The sequence below is a fragment of the Anguilla rostrata genome, chromosome 7, assembly GCF_018555375.3.
Source record: "Anguilla rostrata isolate EN2019 chromosome 7, ASM1855537v3, whole genome shotgun sequence".
NCBI classification, from domain to species: domain Eukaryota; kingdom Metazoa; phylum Chordata; class Actinopteri; order Anguilliformes; family Anguillidae; genus Anguilla; species Anguilla rostrata.
This window is the reverse complement of record NC_057939.1, coordinates 16,772,693-16,794,716: the sequence shown is the minus strand read 5'-3', so window position 1 is coordinate 16,794,716 and position 22,024 is coordinate 16,772,693. Positions and strand designations below refer to the sequence as shown.

The 22,024-nt window shown below is 40.1% G+C and overlaps 2 protein-coding genes across 2 annotated transcripts; both read left to right on the top strand.

Annotated features, from left to right (window-relative positions):
- The first annotated feature begins 457 nt into the window (after positions 1–457).
- On the top strand, positions 458–12,406 carry pah (phenylalanine hydroxylase). Its single transcript, XM_064343249.1, has 13 exons — positions 458–791; positions 1,308–1,415; positions 3,665–3,848; positions 6,404–6,492; positions 7,403–7,470; positions 8,207–8,403; positions 8,777–8,912; positions 9,201–9,270; positions 9,544–9,600; positions 9,695–9,790; positions 10,448–10,581; positions 11,302–11,417; positions 11,612–12,406. The coding sequence occupies exons 1-13, from the start codon at positions 747–749 to the stop codon at positions 11,653–11,655; spliced, it is 1,344 nt and encodes a 447-aa protein (XP_064199319.1). The 5' UTR covers positions 458–746; the 3' UTR covers positions 11,656–12,406.
- A 1,318-nt stretch (positions 12,407–13,724) lies between these two features.
- On the top strand, positions 13,725–21,289 carry th2 (tyrosine hydroxylase 2). Its single transcript, XM_064343255.1, has 12 exons — positions 13,725–13,989; positions 14,203–14,380; positions 14,617–14,705; positions 14,946–15,013; positions 15,228–15,278; positions 15,551–15,696; positions 16,038–16,173; positions 16,428–16,497; positions 16,744–16,800; positions 17,945–18,040; positions 18,196–18,329; positions 19,136–21,289. Exons 1-12 carry the CDS (start codon positions 13,768–13,770, stop codon positions 19,293–19,295), a joined length of 1,407 nt encoding a protein of 468 aa, XP_064199325.1. The 5' UTR covers positions 13,725–13,767; the 3' UTR covers positions 19,296–21,289.
- The last annotated feature ends 735 nt before the right edge of the window (positions 21,290–22,024 follow it).

Here is a 22,024-nt window from a genome sequence, read left to right as displayed (position 1 = left end):
AAGAAACTTAGATGCAGAATAATAAAAATATGGACTGCAGTGTCATCTAGCGGTATTGACTGGTAATGAGTATTGCATTCTCCATGACATGACCGAAACGGTCTATACTGTCTAGCTATTTTGATATCTAGCTGCTGTCGGTTATGTAATGTATAGACCGCACACGTGAAATAAGGCCAATCCCCTGTCTTACATTTATATATTTGTACCTCAGAGAATACAACGTGCATTTCTTATATCTATATTGTGTATACTGGAAAACTATGCTAGAAAACTTCGGCATGTGTACACGTGCATGCTTTTGACGCCACCGCGTGGGCCTCAGGCATAACAACACACAACTCAATCACTGTGGCCGTTCACCAACGGGGAGAAGTCTCTCCCCGATGCTGAACGGCCCAGATCACGCAAGGGCACTCCGAAAAGAGCTGTTAATCATTAGGTTAAATCAGGGAAAGGAAACATTGAGGGTGTAACAGCGGCGAGCCTGGAGCCTAGCAAATGGTTTCTTGGGGCTGGGTAGTTTTTTTTTTTTTTTTAAACAAACCCTTAGATATGCCTTGCTGGCAAATATTGTTGAGAACATCGCGCGACAAGCCTACTCATTTGACCCAGTAACATAAGGGGGTGTGGTAGCACGTGGTTCCATTTATATAGGAGGATTTTGGAAAAAGTTACACAAACAAACTCGGACTAAGGCACAACTGTTAAATCACTGCGGGAATCTTTTGCTCGAATAACAGAGGATGGACGCTGGATTCCGAAGAATGAACGGGGACAAAGCCGGTCAGGTGAATAATAATAATAATAATAATAATAATAATAATAACGATAATAATAATAATAATAATAATAATAATAATAATAATAATAATAATAATAATTTATTATATATCACCCATTGCACTTCTAACATATGATGTTTTCTTTTAAGGCAAGTAATATATACTGTATACAGTAAGTTTACTTAGACATTTTTTCTGAATTAATGATTATCCTGTAGGCCTTAAGCTGTTGGTCTATGCATGTCCCAGCACATTTAATACATTATGACAAATAATACCTTGTTGTTAAGTAAAATTCTCAATGTTGTTTCACATAAAATATGCATACACACACACACAACCCGCATATACACACACACAAACACATGCACACATATACAGATAAAATAAATATTTTTGAAAATTTTTGTATTATTAATGCAGAAAAACAAACTAGAGAGAGAGAGAGAGGTGGGGGCAGTGTACAGATGAGGCCAGTGAGTTACAGATGATGGCCCCTCTGTTTGCTGTGCTTCCAATCAGGGCTCCATGTACCTGGAGGAGAAAACCACCAAACCAGGGGTGCTGTCCTGCATCTTCTCTCTGAAGGAGGGGGTGGGGGCTCTGGTCAAGGCATTGAAACTTTTTGAGGTTAGTCCCCCTATGCAAAACACACACACACACACACACACACACATACACAGACACACACATGCACGTATAGGGTCTGTTACACTATAAAACCTCCCATGTCAGTGAAAAATTCTGTTGGGGTGCTGACTCACACTACTACTGTGAACAAATAGATGAAAGTGTGGTCTGACAGTCCAAAGCCCCTTGCTCTCATGAAAGGCCTTTAAATCCCGTGCTACACTTTCTATGATTGCTGTTTGACCCAGGAATTAATGGCCAAGGACACGGAAGAGGTCAGTTGAGAGAGGGCAGTAACCTGGGAAAACACTGTGTGGGAGGCAGTGCGTTGCGTAGCGAGAGGAAACAAAGCAAGCAAAACTTATTCAGCCTCCCGATTTCTGATTTTGGGCTCATATCTTTAATGTTTGATGGTCATGGTGTTTTTAACCACAATACTGTATTTGATTTTAATTTGCCAAATAGCCAGAAAAGCCACAAACCAAGAAACACATGGCTTAAAAAAGCTGTGATTTGTGATTTGATAAACGCTTGTGCTATCCGAAAAAGTTTATGAAGTACGTTTCAGATGATGATAGGTCTGTTCGGATGCTTGAGTGATTGTAGGCACGGCAGGGGAGACAAACTGCTCTAACTTGGTATGAAGCAGAAACAACAAAATAGTTCTATCAACAGTAGACGTTAGTTTCAAAAAAAGGGTGATGCTTCACACTGGGTCATTCCGATCAGACCCTTTCTGTTCATATTGTATCTTTAAACTCCTATAAGATCACCATTCTGTGTTTTAGTGCTGCTATAAGATCACCTCATTGCTAGGCACTCCCATAAGACTGTATTCGTGTTTCTTCTACTTTGAGATCACCTCTCTCTTGTGCACATCTGTAATATCAATTCTCTGCGTTTAGTGCTCTGTGAGGTCGCCCCTCCGTTGGATGACCTTCGGTCATGCTCGTCTTTGATCCATGTTTATCGCGTGTACGTTTGTGAAATGAATAAATATTGACGTGGATAGAAATCTGCCAGGTGTATTGCTCCTGCTGAGTAAATAGTAAGTTGACATTAGTAGGTTGACATTAGGCTGACAGATCTTCTGGTATCAAAGTGCATTTTGATTTTGTTTTCTATTCACTCTTTAGACAACAGTACATTCTCCACAGTATATTGCCTTTTTAAATGTTAATTTCCAGCTGTAACAACACACCTACAATGGTATTTTTCTTTACAAAGCTCAAGTAATTCTTCTGTTTCTACTTCACATTTGTTGTTATACTATACCGGAGTGGTCACTCTAATAGCCTGTGTTTGGGTACCTGTCTGTTTGTTTGCATATCAGTGGACATGTGCGCATGTGTATGGGTCGATCCATGACCTGGCCTGTAAGTGCAAGGGCAAATTTGTATGAATGTGGAAATAAACTGTGTTTGTCACATGTCCACCTTACAGATGAATAACTAGTATTTTCCAAGTGCTGTCCATACAGCATGGATGTAAACAAGGACATTCCCTAAGCCTATGAGCTCCCTTTATCCTGCTCCTCCTCTGACCTCCCCAGTTCACACACACCCCCATCAACTCCCAGTGAAGCAAGCCCAATGACATATTAAACACTTTCTCTGATACCACTGATGGATTAAATTCTGAAACTGCATTCTATAATGAATTTAATATTGAACAGTGACTGTTTACTGTGATTATTGTAACTGCATGGTTTAACATTTTCAATAGTTACTGTATACAGTGACCTTCAAAATATTGAAACCTTGATAACGATGAGCAAAAAATAAAAAAAACTGTATAAAATAATCACCACTAGTATGCATGATTTTACGGTCAAAAATATGGGAAAACTATAGTGTTTAAGTTTAATTAAACACTTGTTTAAAACAAGCTAAAATAATATTTCCCAAAAAGATAGGTGTCAAAAATAATCATTTAATAATTGAATGATTTATTTTTTATTTCAGTATCAATAATCCTAAATTAATATTCTTTTTACTTCTGGTGGGTGGGTCATTCCTTGAATTTCTATTCTAAGTGCTATAGCAGTCTAAGAGTGTAAGAGCTAGTACACTTTACAATTAACAGAATCACACTTTACATAAGATATCTAGAATTGCACATCATTGAAAACACCCATAGTGACACTTGCATAACTTTCAGAAGAAATATGGATACGCAGAGGGGAAAATGGTTAAAACAATGGCTCAGCATGTTTAGAGTAACTGGTCCTGTGTGTCTGTGAATGGCAGGAAAAGGGTATCAACTTGACGCACATCGAGTCACGCCCCTCCAGCACGAACAAGCAAGAGTACGAGTTCTTTGTCAGTGTGGACTCCACCTGTACCAAAGCCCTGGATGATGTCATCGAAGGACTCGGCACTCTGATCAGTGGGCACGTGTACGAGCTCTCCCGCAACAAGCAGAAGGACACAGGTGTGTGTGTGTGTGTGTGTGTGTATATGATTGCATTTGTAGGTGGTGCAATATGTAAAAAAAAACACTATGTTCCCTTGATTATTTATTAAGGTTCAGTGCAGATGGAAATATAAGACTTGTAAATAGATTCTTTGAGTGAGACTTACCTTGCACATTCTGGTACGCCAGATTAGAGTAGGCATTGTGCCACCTTTGATATTCATATTCCTCATGGTTTTAAAGGAGCACTTCCACTTTAGAGAGCCAGTTTTATCTTTCATTAAAACAGTGAGTGCCTACTGTGAAAGTATCATCGTCGTAGATAGATACAGCTGACAGCGCTGAGATACATTTGAATACAGCGGTGTCTGTCTGAGCAAGAAAACGGGCAGATAAACTAATTCCTTGGTCTGAGGCTGGCCAGGTTAGCCCTGCATTCCACTGCTCATATTGTGAGACTCGAGCAGCGTGGACAGGGGAGCGGCTGTGGCGGATCTGTGATGGACAGAACAGAGTGCTGCTGTTAATCCCAGAGGAGAGCTCCGGGTGGCGCTTTGGCAGGGTAATAAATGTCACCGCAGAGACAAATCAGCAGGCTGCTCTGTTCATGGGTTATTAGTTATTTCCCCAAATTGCATTAGTTTGGCCACTGAGGACAAACAGGCCCGACGGAGGGGAACAGAGGACTCGGGTTATGGACTCAGCAAGGGGGACCCTAATGAGGTCACTCCCTATCCAGGAAACAGACAGACAGGCAGGCTCCTCAGAAGCCGCTGAGGGCCAGACTGACTGCAGCGTCTGCAGACAGCACCGTCCACTGTTCTGTGAAATAAAGGACATGTCCGGAAGGATATTTATGGCCTGTCATAGAGGCAGTCTGTAGTTGGGGAATCTGGTGTGGGTGGTGGGAGGGAAGGGGCTCTGTGTTGGAGAGTTGTTGGCACAAGTCTTTTGTTTTTCATGCCCTAGGGGAGGACCACACTGGTTTAATGTGTTTAGAGTTTTAGTATTCAGTATGCTTAATGGTCATAAATCCAGCTGACCTCGCTGGCTGACCTCCCTGCCTACCCTGGCCAGAGGGTAGCCCTGCACAAACTGCAGTATTCTTACCCCCACAGTCTTCTCCTTCCAGGAAGTGCACTAAGCATGCCCACATATACATCCATCATGGATCCACTGTTGCATAACTGGGCAGGGAACAGTAAGGGATATAATCAGAGCTTTGAATGGGACAAAATATGTAGTATATTTATGAAGTCAGAAGTAAAATGTCCCAGATCTATGGGCCTGCCTTGGCCTGGCCCGGCCCAGCCTGGTTGACACTTTGATGCACAGTCTGGACATAAGTTCGTCAAGAGGGCAAGTCACTCTTAGTGACTCTTAGTGTCTTAGTGTCCCCTTGAAGAAGTATGTTTAACCTGATCAGTGAGTTTTTCCCCCCCAGTTGTGATCATTTAAACATGACAGAGACTAAATGAGTCTGCTGAGGCTGCTTGTGCCACTGTGGCCCTGTATTCCAGGGACATGATTAGTCTGGTTTCACTCACACTTTAGCAACTCTGACCTCTACTGGACAAACTGAAGTTCTTTCAATCTTCATAATCGGCATGTCGGCATGTCGGCATGAGCTAACCATTGAAAGACCCTATGCATTCCAGACCGTCATCTTAATAGTTATATGATACACCAAGAACCAAAGATAACAAATACTATTTTAAGTCTACTTTATATGGTTTATATATTGTATTTTTATACTGAAAGCAACAAAGTTCTTATACTGCGATCTACTGGAAGATATAGTATTGATCATTTGGATACCATGTTTACTGCACAATTAACAAGGTATTTATATTTTAACCAATTAGACTTGCTACCATTTAATGGGCTGTCAGCCAGAAATAAACTTGAAGGGAATATCCAAACAGAACAGACAAGCTGTTCAGACCTCCAATAGAGATATCGAATACTTTACATCAAAAAGCTAATTTGATTATTTCTCTGTTTCTAAATATGGAAAAAATGAAGTACACATAATGCATTTTATGTTATATGTTGCCTTGTATAAATTGTATTGTGGCTTACTGAACACTTCAAACGCAATAGAAAAGTTATTACGAAGGGCCTTGAAGGCTAGCTCTTTAAGCATTTCATGTCATACTATGTTTATTACAATAACTAAACTAAAGGTTCTGTCTGTAGGTTCAAGCCATTTTTTAATACTACCCTGATTTCCAGGCTCTGGAAAATGAAACCCTGATGTCAGTGAAGTAATGTCAAGTCTCATGTACAAGATATTTTCTGGGACTTAATGGAACCTTATGCTACAGCTACTACAAATAATAACGACCACTACACTACTACTGCTGCACTTTCTAATATAAATGACTGCTATAGTGATTGACAATCCTGCTCTTATACGATAACTATAAGAGCAGGATTATAACCATCCATTGCTACTTTTATTGCTAAAGTAATAACTACTTTATAGCAAGAGCATGTAACAGCATTTCCTTTATCTAGTGGTAGTGACAAGGCTGGGCTTTGTTGTCATTACTGTCACTCTGCCTCCTCAGTCCCGTGGTTTCCCAACCATATTCAGGACCTGGATCGCTTCGCCAACCAGATCCTCAGCTACGGATCTGAACTGGACTCCGACCACCCTGTAAGGAGATCTCTTCCTATGAACCTGAGCATATTCTAATTTTGTAGCCTGAACACTGCATTTCCATTAATTTGTTCATTGATAAACAGCTGACATGGAAAAACACTAATATTGCACAACACATAGGCTATAACTCTTCAGTAAATATGGTGTTTTGTTGTTATGGTTAATGTAAAGTAAGCCATCTACAATCTTGAGTGATATTGGAACACTCATGAAGTTGCGAATGTATACAGTAATATTTTCAGTGGAGGAGTTCAAACTGCCTTGCTCAGGGGAAACATAACTAGTGCCCCAGCTCGGGTCAATGTTATTTCCAATCACATAAAAACTGTGCTTGCTCTAGTAAATTTAAATTTGGCCTAAATAAGACAACCATGAAACAGACTGGATGCCAAATCTTTGCCAGATGAGTTGTTGCAATGGACTGGAGAGTATCAAAAGAACTTGGGTTGTGGAGAACTGAAGAACTGAGAATGTCTGTGGACTGGTTATAGATGCATTTCCTGTCCACCTGAACATGACTTCCTTCCCTTTCTGTCTCTCTGGCATCACACTGTGTATGTGTCACTCACTGTGATCACAGACCCTCTCTGCTCCTATTCTCATGTAAACATTCTGGGCCCACAAACTGATGTCATTACTTTAATTGAGTCCCTGTAATTATAAATAATTACTCCCTTCCCTTCCACGATTAAAATGAAATGTATTTAGCATAAGCAGGCAGCACTCTACAAAGGCTTCATTTAAATTTGATTCATTGCTCAGACTAGCGTGGGAGTGAGAGGTGTCTGCCAGTGGCCAGTGGATTCAGTCCTCTTAAATGTTGCCTTGCAGATATCGTAGTGGGCAGGCACTGATCCTGAGGTCTTGATGCTGATGCTTTTTTATTTAATTTTTCATGATCCAGGGTTTCACAGACCCGGCATACAGAGCCAGAAGAAAGGAATTTGCGGACATTGCCTACAACTACAGACAGTAACTATTTGACCACATCAGAACTGCTTTAAAACTAACTGCAGTGTGTTCCCCTCTCTTTCTCTCTCTCCTTCTCACTCGCTCTCTCTCTTTGTTTTCATCACACACACACACACACATGCATGCATGCACACACACGTGCATGCGCGCGCACACACGCACACACACACGCGTATGCACACACAAGGGCAGAGACCCCATTGCTAGATCTCTCCCCTGTTCACTTGGTCCTTTGAGTGCTGGGCCGATCCTGTTTATGGAAAATTACCCCTCAGACAAAGGGCCGCAAATTGCAGGAGGCCAGCATGCAATTTTGAGCCTATGGCTTTGTTGTCATAATTGAGGTGTATTCTTCTCAGGCACTACAAAGAGCACCAGCGCTCAATGAGATGGCCACTGAAAGGGAACGCATTTACATAGAAGTGGGGCCGACGTGCACTAATAGAATAATGAAGTATGCACTCTCATTCCCAACTGTCCAAGCCTCACCCACAACTCAGCTCGGTGTGTGTGTATGTGTGTGTTACTGTGTGAGTGCAAGTCACAATAAAACAACCACAACTATTATTATTGTTATTATTATTGTCATTTACATATTTATTTATGTGGTAATTTGTTTTCCATTTGCTTACCCAGAATAACTAACAAGGCATATATGTTTGTAAATGTGTGTGTGCATGTCAGTGGGCATTTGTCAGTGCAGCTTGTGTGGTTGACAGTACACCTCTGTGTTCAGCGGTCAGCCTATTCCCACGGTGATGTATACAGAGGATGAGAAGAACACATGGGGAACTGTTTTTAAGGAGCTGAAGACCCTGTACCCGACACATGCCTGCCATGAGCACAATAGAGTGTTCCCCCTGCTGGAGAAATACTGCGGATACAGGCAGGACAACATTCCCCAGCTGGAGGACATCTCACACTTCCTGCAGTGTAAGAGCATCCTGCACACCGTCAGCTATTTCACTGTCATTTCACACTGCCTGTGTCATACAGAGCCTGTGAAGCCCTGTGCGCATATCTGACTGCCCTACTTCCTGCATGAACGCACATGCACATGCATGCGCACACACACACACACACACACACACACAAGCACACACACGCCACACATTTACGTACAGGTACACACACAAACAAATACCACACACACGCTCACGCATGCTCATACATACACACACACACACAAACAAATACCACATACGCACGCATGCATGCACACACACACACAAACACACACACTCACGCACACACACACTCACACACAAACACACACACACACTCATGCACTATCCCTTCCTCTCAGCATGCACAGGATTCAGACTGCGCCCTGTGGCTGGTCTGCTCTCCTCTCGAGACTTCTTAGCTGGACTGGCATTCAGAGTCTTCCATTCAACACAGTACATCCGTCATGGATCCAGGCCCATGTACACGCCAGAGCCGTGAGTATGCCTCCGACAGGCGATCATGGGTAAAAATGCCCCGCCTAAATGAATCAACCTATTGTGAGTCACTCTGGATGAAAGGAACTAAACTGTAAATTTTTATTTTACAAAAGATAATTTAGCAAGCACACAGAAAGAAAAAGAAAGAGGAGCACTATCATCACTGACAAAGAGTGTAGGAGCCAACACAGAGGATCAACATATATATAATTGCACTACAATTTGTTTCAATTGGGAATTATTGAATGAAATAATGGCAGACACACTAAATATCCCTCTCCACAGTGACATCTGCCACGAGCTTCTGGGACACGTGCCTCTGTTTGCAGACCCTGGTTTTGCCCAGTTCTCACAGGTACAGTGTTCAAAGGAGCATTTGCTACAGTATTACATTTGTTAAAGTGGGGCAGCATTCACTGCAGCGGAATCTCTACAGACATAATCACAGAGCTGCTCTCACAGGAGGCCATCCTCACCATTATGCAATGAGATCACCACAGACACTGTTACATCAGGACAACACCACCACTGACGCAATCGTGACAGCCACCTTCACTGTGAAATATTATCATCATTATCACATACAGCCTATTTTACTTAAAAAACCATTGGATTTTTGTCTTGGCAGGAAATTGGTTTGGCTTCCCTGGGGGCCCCCGATGACTATATTGAAAAGCTTGCCACTGTGAGTATGAAAGGAGTTGTCATCATCATCATCATCATCATCATCATCATCATCAGTGACATCATGGTGGATCTCCCCTGTGTCTCTTCTGCAGGTGTACTGGTTCACGGTGGAGTTTGGTCTGTGCAGGCAGGGCTCAGAGATACGGGCCTATGGAGCTGGACTGCTCTCATCCTTTGGGGAGCTGAAGGTAAAAATAAAGGGGCCAGATGTGAGGGTCTGTCTCAGATAACCTATAACAATAATATATTCCTGATGCCAGAGGGCGGTTCCTCAAGGGAGCACTCACACCGGTGGGTTAAAATTGGGGAAAGTGGCCAGAAGGGTCACCAGAGGGGAATGGACTATTGACTCACTGACCGAGTATGGGGCCAGTAGGCTAGTAGTGAACCAGGGGAGGGAGAGGTACAGGGGGTATTTAGGGGAGAATAATGGGTTCATAATTTCATTGGACTGTGTTATATCATATTCTTTCGGCAGAGGATGTCTGGGTGACAGAGCTGAGTGAAGCTGACTGTCTCACACTGTGTCCTAATTCAGCCAGTCAGTACACTTCCTGTTTACTGACACACCACCGAGTCATGAAAACTGGGATTTCACTGAAAAGCCGTACATTTCTTTTCTGGTGCCGAGAGAATATGCTGATGTCACAGCCTCCGGTGTCTGGAAAATGACATAATCAATTCACCATTGGTTGAATGGAGTAGTAAAACCGAAAATGGGTTTATTACATAATAAATATGATTTTATTGCAACACTAGGGAGATTACTCAAAACCTTCCATTTGTTAAAAGTAAGTAGCAAATGAAAAAGTATGAATAGTACTACTGGTGATTTTCCCTTACAGTACAGTTTAACGGACAAGCCGAAGCTTGAGCCATTTCTCCCTGAAAAGACCTGCCTTCAGAAGTACCCAATCACTGAGTTCCAGCCTGTGTATTACGTGGCTGAAAGCTTTGACGACGCCAAAGAAAAAGTCAGGTAAAACAATGCAATGCAGCGGGTCAAAATGTTTATCATTGCATTTGTTTACTAAATGCAGTTTGAATCCGCTTTACATAACTGAGCACTAACAATATATCATTTCATTTCATGAGAAACATAACTTTGCAGAAAACAATGAGTTTTAGTAGTGTAACAGAGAGTTGAAAGGTTGAAAATAATCCCTTCCCATTATATCCCAATATATTCTTATATTGTGTGTAGTGTAGTCATCGGGTAAAATCGTCAATAGAATAGCCATACAACATTCTTTTATGCTGCCATTCTGTTAAATACAGAACCACGGAATAAGTGGGCTACTATTGCTATGTATAGCCGCCTGATATAAACACCTACCACACAACTGTAGGTAGCTATATTTTACTGCAGTCATGACTCATGAGGAATATTTATGTAACAACTGAAGGTATTATCTATTTTTCAGTTTATACTATTCAAAATACAGAGTAAAGTAAGGTAAAGGAAGTAAAGTTAAATATTGTTGGAAAGCGATTATAACATGGAATTTATATTATTTTGTATTAGAAAAACATTCGTGTTTAGTAGGCTAGTTAATAATTAAGCAGGTAATATAAAAATAACGGAAGGTGATACCGCCTTACAGACCCAATCGGGAATTTCGGTGGTATAGTTTAAACACTTTTCTCTGACCTTGCATTTTTATTTTATTTTATTTTTTATTTTTTTACTTTCCTGAAGAAAATACGCCGCAACTATTCCCCGGCCCTTCTCGGTGCGGTACAATCCGTACACCCAGAACATAGAGGTTCTGGACAGCACTCAGCAGCTCACGAACCTGGCCGACACCATCAGCGGTGCGTGTGCATGTTAAAATAATATCTTACATTTTCTAAATTCACAAAATTGCTAGTTAAAAAAACATGGGACTATAACGACCAAAAATTCTGTCACAATGGAAAACATTTATCTTTAAATCCAGATGTTTAACTGTCCTGTGGATAGCCAATAAGTGACAATGTAACCTTACATTCGATTTGCCTCGTTTCAGGTGAGATCGGGATCTTGTGCAACGCCCTTCGTAAAATGGAATGATGAAAACTTTACACAACGTTGTAGTGATTACTACCAATTGCATGTCTCCTGATATGTTTTTTCTGCTCTTTACGCTGTAAAATAATAATAGCTATTATTTGCATGTGAATTCTTCCAGTTGCACTTATTTTCTCCCTGTGAAACCCTATCCTGCACGGCTATGATTAAAATTGACAAAGGGACAAAATCCAATAATCATTTACAGTATGCAAAGTATGTAGGCCTAATGTATTCACTGAATGTTTTAGCCGTTGAATACTTAAATACGAGTCTCAGCTTATACGTACTTCTATATGATTGGCCTACAACTGTGAGTTGGCGTGCAGGCTAATGGTTTTTATTTCTAAATTAATAATATCTCAGAATATAAATAGGAAATGTTTTGGTAATGTTTGCTAATTTAACGGTCGCTATCATTTACAAAATGCTCTTTATTATAAGTCCAATGATGACAGATAAACTTTTTTCAATGCGAGTAAATAGGTACCGCCGGCGCGTAGGCGGAAGATAATAACAGTAATTTTCAGAATCCAGATGAGACCCTCCACACCAAAATGATTATCACACCAAAGCTATTATGATACTTCCAGGAGTACGTTTTTATAACCTGTTCATTACCCCAGTTTATTGTCAATATTTCCTCATTTATCCCTTGGAACGAGAATGTATCGCGCAACTTGTATATTACTGTAGCCATTATGTAAATACGGGGGTAATATAGGCTACAGTTGAAATTTCCTTATGGTTTTTTTTTTAATTGCAGTAACCTATATTTCAACGTGTATAAATAAAAACAGCATTGAAAATAATTAATGTTTCAAACACCAGAGAAATCTCATTTTTAAGGAAAGACACATAGGTAAATATTTACAACGTCCATGATTGCTTTACAGTATTCTAGTGCCCTAGTTAAAATGTAAATCATTGTATTTTGATTATATGCAATAAAGTGTATTTAATTCTCCGCATAACATGAATAAAATATAATTATAATTACAAATAAATCAAATTACTATTTACCGTTGTCGTTTGGTCTTCATTTTGTATTACATGCAAGCTTGATTAATTGTGCATGTAATTGAGCCCCTTGCGCACGATTTTTCTCCAATCATCGGATTTGCAAGGTCGCAACAACAGGTGCCGGATTTGCAGCAACATCAACAATCTCATTTACGCACACCATTCAACCATTCGACCATTCAATTTTAATGGGTCTGTATATTCAACCCAAATTGTGACCCAGTAATTCAAGTTGGTATAAAAGGAGGAAGAACTACCACAAAATGCAATCCCTTTGTCTTCTGTTTTATGCACAGTAGGCTAAAATGCTCAGTGTTAAATCAACTCTTTGCACTCCATTCATATGTATTCTGTTAAGAGTTGAATTAACATTACATTTTATTATTAACTGTTATTGTGATTCCATAATAGCACAGTTATTCTCTGTTATGCAACTCGTTAGTTTTTAATATCAAGACACTTCAGTACCCTGGACAGCACAAAAAAAATAAAATAAAATAAAATAAAATAACGACTTATTTTAATTTACCAATGCACCTGGGCAGAAGAAATGTAATGTTGTACACATTCATTCACACTTTACTGTTACAAGATTTTTTTAAAATGATCTATGATGACATTTTAAAAATAAGCCTTTCCACGGTGGTCTTTCATCATTTTGTAGATTGTCATTTTGACTGATCTTTTAGAATATTACACTTACTATTACGTGGCATTCTAATGAAGGGTTGCCATTTTTATTTCATACAAAAGAGTAGGGATGTGACGCATTGCACCTGACAATCCGACGTAAATATACGCAACTCATTTACATGCTGAGTATAGAGAAGCCAATAAAAAGCCCTCTGCTAGTCTGTTGGCGCACCTCGTCATTTGGAAGGAAGTTTGATGCCAGATAGCCTAAATGTTCTAAAAATCGAACAATTATTTTGCTTCTCATCTTAAGAATTTGGAGCGTCTGCAAACGAGTGATTGATGTACCAAGTATCTCGTGTTTATCCGTCAAACATTCATAATTTATCCTAGATCAGTCCGTTTGTAGCCTAAAGAATATTATCAACTGTTAAATCATCAACAAACAAAGGGAGCTCGATGAAGACTGAGGGTGTAGTTCAGTTCACCGGCAGAAAGCGCAGCCTTATTGAAGATGCCAGGAAAGAGCGCGAGAGTGGTGGGTTGCCCTCACCCGGCACCTCGCGCTGTGCAGACCACTTCGTTTTTGAGGAGAAGGATGGAAAAGTTGCCCTCAATATAGTGTTCACTCTCAGCAGCGAAAAGAAATCAGGGCTATCCAAGACGGGCAAAGTTTTAGAGGTAATTCATCAGCTCTATTCATTAGGCTAAATTCCATGTCTGTAATGCATAGGCTAATATTTATTATTTACATGTTGATTAAAAAAATAAATAGCGCAAACATATTTTGTGAATAAAACATTTAGAGGCTATTAATAATTGTAATAGTGCTACCGTTGTTTATTTATTCCTACAAACAAATGGTGGAAATGAGCAATGCTATTTGCGATTTAGACTTTTGAAGCCAAGATCCATCATATTGAAACCAGACCAGGAAGGAGGACGAAGAACAGCGTGGTGGCGGATCTGGAATACTTTGTAAGGTGTGAGATTCACAGCTCCGACACGGACGTCTTAATCAACTCCCTCAAAAGGGTTGCAGACGATGTCCGTGCGATCGCAGAGGAGAAAGGTAACTCCTTCTTGTGTATAATGTGTTTATTTTGCGAGGCAACAACAATAGCATATTTGAAGCCTATGTGTTTGCAATAGTTCAAGCTCTATATTAGTATTGTTATAATTATGCGTATTATTATTCAAATCAAAATTAAATGGTGATGGAAAAAAAAAAACATTAGCGTCACTTATTTGAATTTGGAAAATTAATTATGGAGTCTTTGTTTCTTTTTTCGTTATTTCTACTTTCAGTTCCTTGGTTCCCAAGGAAGATCGGGGATCTGGACAAGTGCAATCATTTAATAACAAAATATGACCCGGATTTAGACGAAGACCACCCAGTGAGTATGACATAGCTACATGTATAGTCAATAACAAGAACTATAAAATATATCAACCGCTTTTTATGCTAAAGGGTGTTTTATTCACGTGAGGTATAGATTTTGGAATAATCCATATTAATTCCGAACATAAGCTGAAATGCGCTAAAAATATCTGGGTACACTTGTGCCATCACGCAAAACATATACTCTGCTAGCTCTGTCACTCAGTTTCAAACTGTTCGATTTGTGTATTTCAAGGGCTACAGGGATCCGGAGTACAGGAGGAGAAGAGCTTTCATCGCTGAACTCGCCTTTAGCTACAAACAGTGAGTTGATGTGCGGATATTCTAATTACACAGTGAATCGGATATGACTATATAAAAATAATACAACAGAAATACACCGTGAGCTCCATTCTGAGACATGGGCAAATTGAGGACTAAATAAATCCTTCTTAAAAGAATTTGTTTGGCTCCTGCTCTTCTCTGAATAATGCCTAATTTCTGCATGTTCAGATGAGTTTTACTCTCTGTCTTGTAGAGGAGATCCTTTGCCCAAAGTGGACTATACACCGGAGGAGGTTGCAACCTGGTAAGAACCCTGCTTTTACTTTACCAAGCAGTGTAACTGAATGGGAGATAACATTACATTACATTACAGGCATTTAGCAGACGCTCTTATCCAGAGCGACTTACACAACTTTACATAGCAAAGATAACAGTGATGATTTTGACTTTGATCTTGATTATTATTTAAATTTTGATAATGTTGATAATTATTAAAATGATGATGACGATGATGATGATGACGATGACTGTAAGAAAAGGAGGAGGCAGAGGAAAATTATGATTATGATCTGACAGGAGACAAGTATACCAGACTCTGAGGGGCATATACCCAACGCATGCCTGCAGACAGTACTTGGAGACTCTGCAGCAGTTGGAGAAGGACTGTGGATATGGAGAAGACAACATTCCTCAACTGAGAAATGTCTCCACCTTCCTAAAAGGTTTGACCAGCAAGGGAGATATCCATTTTCCTGGATGAAAGAAACTGTTGATTTTTCGAAGACCTTTTGTAACATTAAAGCAAAAGGCTTGTGAAATTAGAATACATATCAAATTAGTATGCATACATTGAAAGTTGGAAAAAAAACAAAAGCACCTAACCATACTCTATTTTCGTTGAAACTGTTAGTGAACTGGTGGTATGTCTTTGCATGTGTTTGCCAAAAACTGAACTGGTTGTTACCAGTGCTGTCTCCGGTGCAGGACTGAGTTGAATATTGTTATGATGTCATGTACATGTGAGATGCAGAACTGACAGTGATGATGTCTCTTGTTCCCATAGAAAGGACAGGTTTTCAGCTGCGCCCAGTCGCTGGATTGCTGTCTGCAAGAGACTTCCTGGCCAGCTTGGCATTCCGAGTGTTTCAGTGCACTCAGTACATCCGCCACTCCTCCACCCCAATGCACTCTCCAGAGCCGTATGTTATTATTATTATTTCTACTATTGTTATACTGGTAGTGATCACACTGTTTTTCTAAGAATAGTGTAATATCCTTTGGTTTTTCCATCCCTGAAATAAAAATGTATTGAATTTCTGTCATGATTTATATCATCAGTCTTACATATTCTTAATATTTTAAGAAGGGTTTTTGTATTTTGTGAGTTACATTTCTTGTTTAACATTTCTTGTTCAAAAGTAAGTTCTAATTTCACGTTTTTATCTCTGCACAGTGATTGCTGTCATGAACTACTTGGCCACATCCCCATGCTGGCAAACAAGGAGTTTGCTCAATTTTCACAGGTAAAAAGAATTGGATTGATCTGGTATTCACAATGCACTCATTTCCACTGTTTTAAAAAATATATAATTGAACTGTATCAAAAATATAAATTGATGAAAAGAATGTACTGATAAGACAAGTATATACATTTTGATATGCTGAGCCAATTGGTCTACAGACAGTAATGATAAGAATGCAGTATTGAAATGTGCATGCAGTCTGCAGGCTGGTTGGTTGTCTAATTGCTGTCCTGTGAATTTTTCAAGGAACTTGGTCTTGCTTCATTGGGAGCATCAGACGAGGACATTGAAAGGCTGTCTACGGTAAGCGTGAGCATTCAGTTACAGATGTGAAATGTGGTTTAATCTGTCCCAGAGGATGACTCTGGTTTTCATTGAACAAATTTACACAGGAACCTTCAACAGGCAGAAGATACTGATAAGAGCCATATGTAACATTTCAGGCGTTCCAAGTTTCTGGCTTCAGCTGATAATATGATTTTAGCGCTCTCTAGTGGTAGATATGATGTTTTAACTGGTGAACTCTTCCGTAGATGGGTGACAAATTAAAGGAAAACTTGAAAAAAATGAGTGGAGCAACATAATGAATGCAGATGCTTCCATATAAGTGTCCTGCATACAATCAAGCAATTAACATTCTATCATTCTCTGTGGCATGCATAAAAATGCTGAGCAGGTCCAGTTGATCTCGATTTTGGATCAAGATGGCCAGAGGAAAAGATCTAAGTGACTTTGAAAGAGGGTTCGTTATTGTGGCATGGATCACAGGAGCTTCAGTCACAAAGATTGTCCTACTGGCTAGTGTTTCAATAGGAACAGTGATTAAAGTGACATCTGCATGTGGGTCTGGTTTGGGTCCACTTGTCCCCTTAGAGGGAATGTTCACTGCTAATCAATATTAAGTTATTCTGAGTGATCACCTTTATCCTATGATGAAACGTTTCTATCCTGATGGGAGTGGTCTGTTCCAAGATGACAGTACCCTCATCCACATGGCACGAGGGGCCACTGAATGGTTTGATGAGTATGAAAATGATGTGAATCATATGCTATGGCCTTTGCAGCCACCAGATCTCACCAGATCGCAACTGAATTGAACACCTATGGGAGATTTTAGACCGAGGTGTCCTCTTGACCACCATCATCAAAACACCAAATGAGGGAATATCATTTGAAGGAAATGGTCTTCCATCCCTCCAGTAGCGTTCCATAGACTTGTAGAACGTATGCCAATGCGCATTGAAGCTGTTCTCGTGGTGGCCCAACACCTTGCTAAGTCACTTTAGCTGGTTCAGTTGGTTTTCCTTTAATATGTCACCCATCTAAATATCCTAAATCTAAATATGTGTTCTGTATGTGAGTCATGTTGCTGTGTTGCATTTCCCTAACTGTAAGAAAAACAAAGGTGAAAAATAAAATCTGGTTTCTCTCTTTCTCCCTCTCTCAGCTCTATTGGTTCACAGTGGAGTTTGGTCTCTGTAAACAGGACGGGGCCATTAAGGCATACGGCGCTGGGCTGCTGTCATCGTATGGAGAGCTCATGGTTAGTTACAATATAAATGACCATCCACGTTCATAATCAGACTTTCGCAGTGATTCTCTTGCTTATAAAGAGTTAGTGACCTTGATTTGCTACAGTATTAACATGAACATGCCCCAGTGTCTCTGAAGTAATTCTGGAGGTATTTTCTCTTTCAGTATGCTCTTTCCAATGAGCCAGAGTACAAACCCTTCAATGCTGAGGAGGCTGCAGTCCAGCCATATCAAGACCAGACCTACCAGCCAGTATACTTCGTGTCAGAGAGCTTTGAAGATGCAAAGGCCAAGCTGAGGTAAGGTTGCAAGAGAATGTGTCAGTTCAGACAACCCCTTTCTTTACAAGTGGGATTCTGCTATTATGATAAGTGAGCAACACAGTTTGAAAAAGGAGTAAAAACTAATTATTTTTTTCTTCAATTTCATTTCTCCCCTACAAGGCCAATCTTGGTACATTTTGGGGCATATGGCATCAATCTTCCTCAGTGTGGCACTGTAGCCTGGCTAACTTTCTTACCTTAATTGTCACTTAGGAAATCATCTTAAAAAGGTCTTGAGAGAAGAATGCATTATTCACGTGACCTGCTTGAATACATTGAAAACTTACATTGAATGACCTGTGTCAACACTTGAGTTTGAAGTAGTTGTGCAGGAGATACCATGTGATACAGTTTACAAGTTGTAGTACAAATGTGCAACAACATGTACAATCTAACACTGCAAGCACCATTGGGCCCAATACCTTGATTGGCCGAAGTTCCATTGTGCATGGACAGGAAATGTTCTCTTTTGTGACCTGTGACAACATGGAAGGAGGTTCTGAAACAAAAATCCCACTGAACTGTATTGTGAACATTTACCTACATGGCCTAGCGAGGAATTTAAATCGAATCGACTGAGGGGATTGCTAGTGTGTGATAAGAAGCTGTCATCCTGACTGACTGAATCCCTCCAAGGGAGATGCTAGAGCCAATTGTGTGTCCCCTTTCATACACAGCTCTCTGTGAAGCATAGCTGTCCGTGAAGACGTGACTTCAGAAGGCACAAATGTGTAAGTGCACGTGGATAAATAGTTTAAGTGTTTTTTTTTTTTTCCCTACAGGCGGTACTCGCTGACAATCCAGAAGGCCTTCTCTGTCCGGTACGACCCATTTACATGCAGCATGGAGGTCCTGGACCAGCCGGGAAAGATCCAGAACGCTCTTAGTCAGATGAGGGAGGACCTGAAGATACTGCATAGCGCTTTAGAGAAACTGGTCTGAATCAGAACCGAACAGGACCCCAAATGTACAAACCTCCAATATCATTTTAAATAAGCTCAAACCGATGACAGGTGAAAGGCTGAATTTGCAAGACGCCTTGAAGATGCTTTAAAATCTTGAATCTACTGTAGTCTTTTAGCATAGGGAATGTCTGATCAGATAATATGTTCCTGCATCTTAGTTTCAAGATAGTAAAAGACTTTATTTCAGTTCTTTAAAAAGAATTGCAATACACTGTACATACTAAATGCGCATAAGCTTGTACTGTGTATAAACTGTAAGCTGCAAATTAATTTATCTCATTCCATATAAATACAATTAAGAAAATGAAAATGATTTTTCTTTTGAAAAATTGCCATTTCCATTGCTTGACGAACCCATACATCATCCAGTCAGCCCTGAAACAATCCTCACATTCTACCACAATAAAACCATGTGTGTTTGTGTGTGGCTTGTGAATGTGTGAGAGAATGAAAGGCTACTAGAAAATAGTCCTTAAATTCTGTCCAGGCAATTTGTCTTATTAGTCAAGAATGACTTCTTATTATAAGCATGTTGCTAGCTCTGCTGGCTCTAGTCAGATCCAACTGTGATGAGTCAGCTTTGATCTAGATCAGTGGGGTTCTCAGTGGTTTGGGCAAATACAGCAGAGATGACTGTATGATTGTGTAGAGAGAAGCAGTGATCAGGTTGCATCTGTGCTGAAGTCCCCCATTTAAAAAAATGCCCTCAAAACTGTCAGCCCCATCACATTGTTAATAGCTTCTACAGTTACAGACCAGTCTGTTCCACTGAATTATGCTTCCAGCAAAACACAGCAGTACAGCAGGAATGGAGCTATTACCCAAACTCGTCATTTTTTTCCCCAAACATAGGCCATATTAAGTAGTCTTCAACTTCTGCACATTAAATCTGTCAAATGCCTGTGTACAAAGTTAGACACAGAATTTATAAGACTCCCAGATGTCCTTCCAAACCCCTTTTCTAACACATCACCTTTTATATATTTTAAATACAGTTCATTCCAATTTGCAAATCTTGCTGAAACCACAGCTTGGAACCAAATTTGCACTGTTCCAAAAACATTTACGTTGCCACAGCAATAAGATAACCACTGTATGTCCCTGAATAAAAAACTTGGATCTAAAATACAAACTGGAATCCAAGTTAATCCTGCCCAGAAGCACATAGCTTTTCTTTTAACAGACATGGACATCAGATCAATCTCCAGACACATACACCAATTGCAATACATGGACTATATATTTTTTATAAACACATTTGAGAACACAACCTACTAACAAAGGAATCTATAAGTCTATGACGACAAATGCCACCATTAATGACGACAGATCCAACACGATAAAATTTTGAGGAATAAAAGCAGTGCATATGTGAAGTCAACATTTTAAAATAGAAAAGAAAAAAAGCCCTGACCCGATCTGTCAATGACTAAAAGTGCCACCAGATGGCAATCTTGAGACAAGCCATCGGGCCCTGGAAACACTGATCGAAACAGATATTTGATGACTCATTTTTCAGAGAAAAGATCCTTCTACCCCATTCTAAATCTCTATAAAAGTTGTTATTATACCCATTGGAAAATATTCCGTGTGTGCGTAGAGATGTTGACGCTTGACGTGAATCCCTTTGTGGTCAACGAACTCTTTACAGCTCTGGCCCATGCCAAATCCTCTAATGTTCAGCAGAGATCCCATTTAGACTTGTTCAAACAAAGAGAACTGATCAGAATAATGATAGCATGTCATAAATATGCATGGCGGTTTATGAACACAGTCCAAGAAAAACACAGTGCTGTCTAACACGCATGACATACACCGCTAACAGGTGTGAAACATACCGTTTAACACTACTGAAACATTAACCGCTGCCAAACACGTCCGAAGCGAACGCAACGAACAGGGCACCCTCTCGTGTCTGAAAAATAAGCCGCTACAAACGTGCCTGCACATTGCCCTCTTCCTGTACTGGTCTCCCATTGTGACTCGCTTAGCACACCAGGGCTATTGCCTATAACGGTTCCATTATAGCTGGCTGACTAACCCAGAGGCCCGTTTGATTAGTCCCTTAATTAGAACTTTGACGGATCTAGAGTCTTGTTCTAATTCTATATTAACAAGTGCTGTTTCCTTCGAGTTGGAGTGAACACACTGCCATATTGAGAAGCCAAACTGAATTGAGAATGTAAGCTTTGGGTTTATGTTGTGCGAAAAATAAGACCATTAAAATCAGCTTCTTTCCACCAAAACATCTACACATCTTCTGCCATTCTGCAAAAATATGTAGAACACCTCTCATTAAACCATTAAACCATGGTTTACCTTCTGGATAGCTATTTCTGCAGTGTATTTCATAAAGTACAAGAAAATCGAATCTTGGACACTGGCTGTGACTGAATTTAACTTGATTGCATTTTGTGCACACAAAGCCTTCAATGGTTAAAATGGTGTGCTAGCATTGTTAGGTTTTTGGTGGGGTGGGAGTATTCTGTTTGTTGGCAGAACACTGGTTCAGGATAAACCTACTGCCCTGCAGAACACTGTGTGCTGGTACAACTGAGAACCATGATTCTGAGAAAAATGGGTCAACCAACCATTCTCCTTTGTGTGCGTGCGTGTGTGCACGTGTGCATGTGTGACACGGAGTGCCCATATTTGTCTGTGTATCGGTGTTTGTACTCATACTTCATAATCACGATTACACTGGGG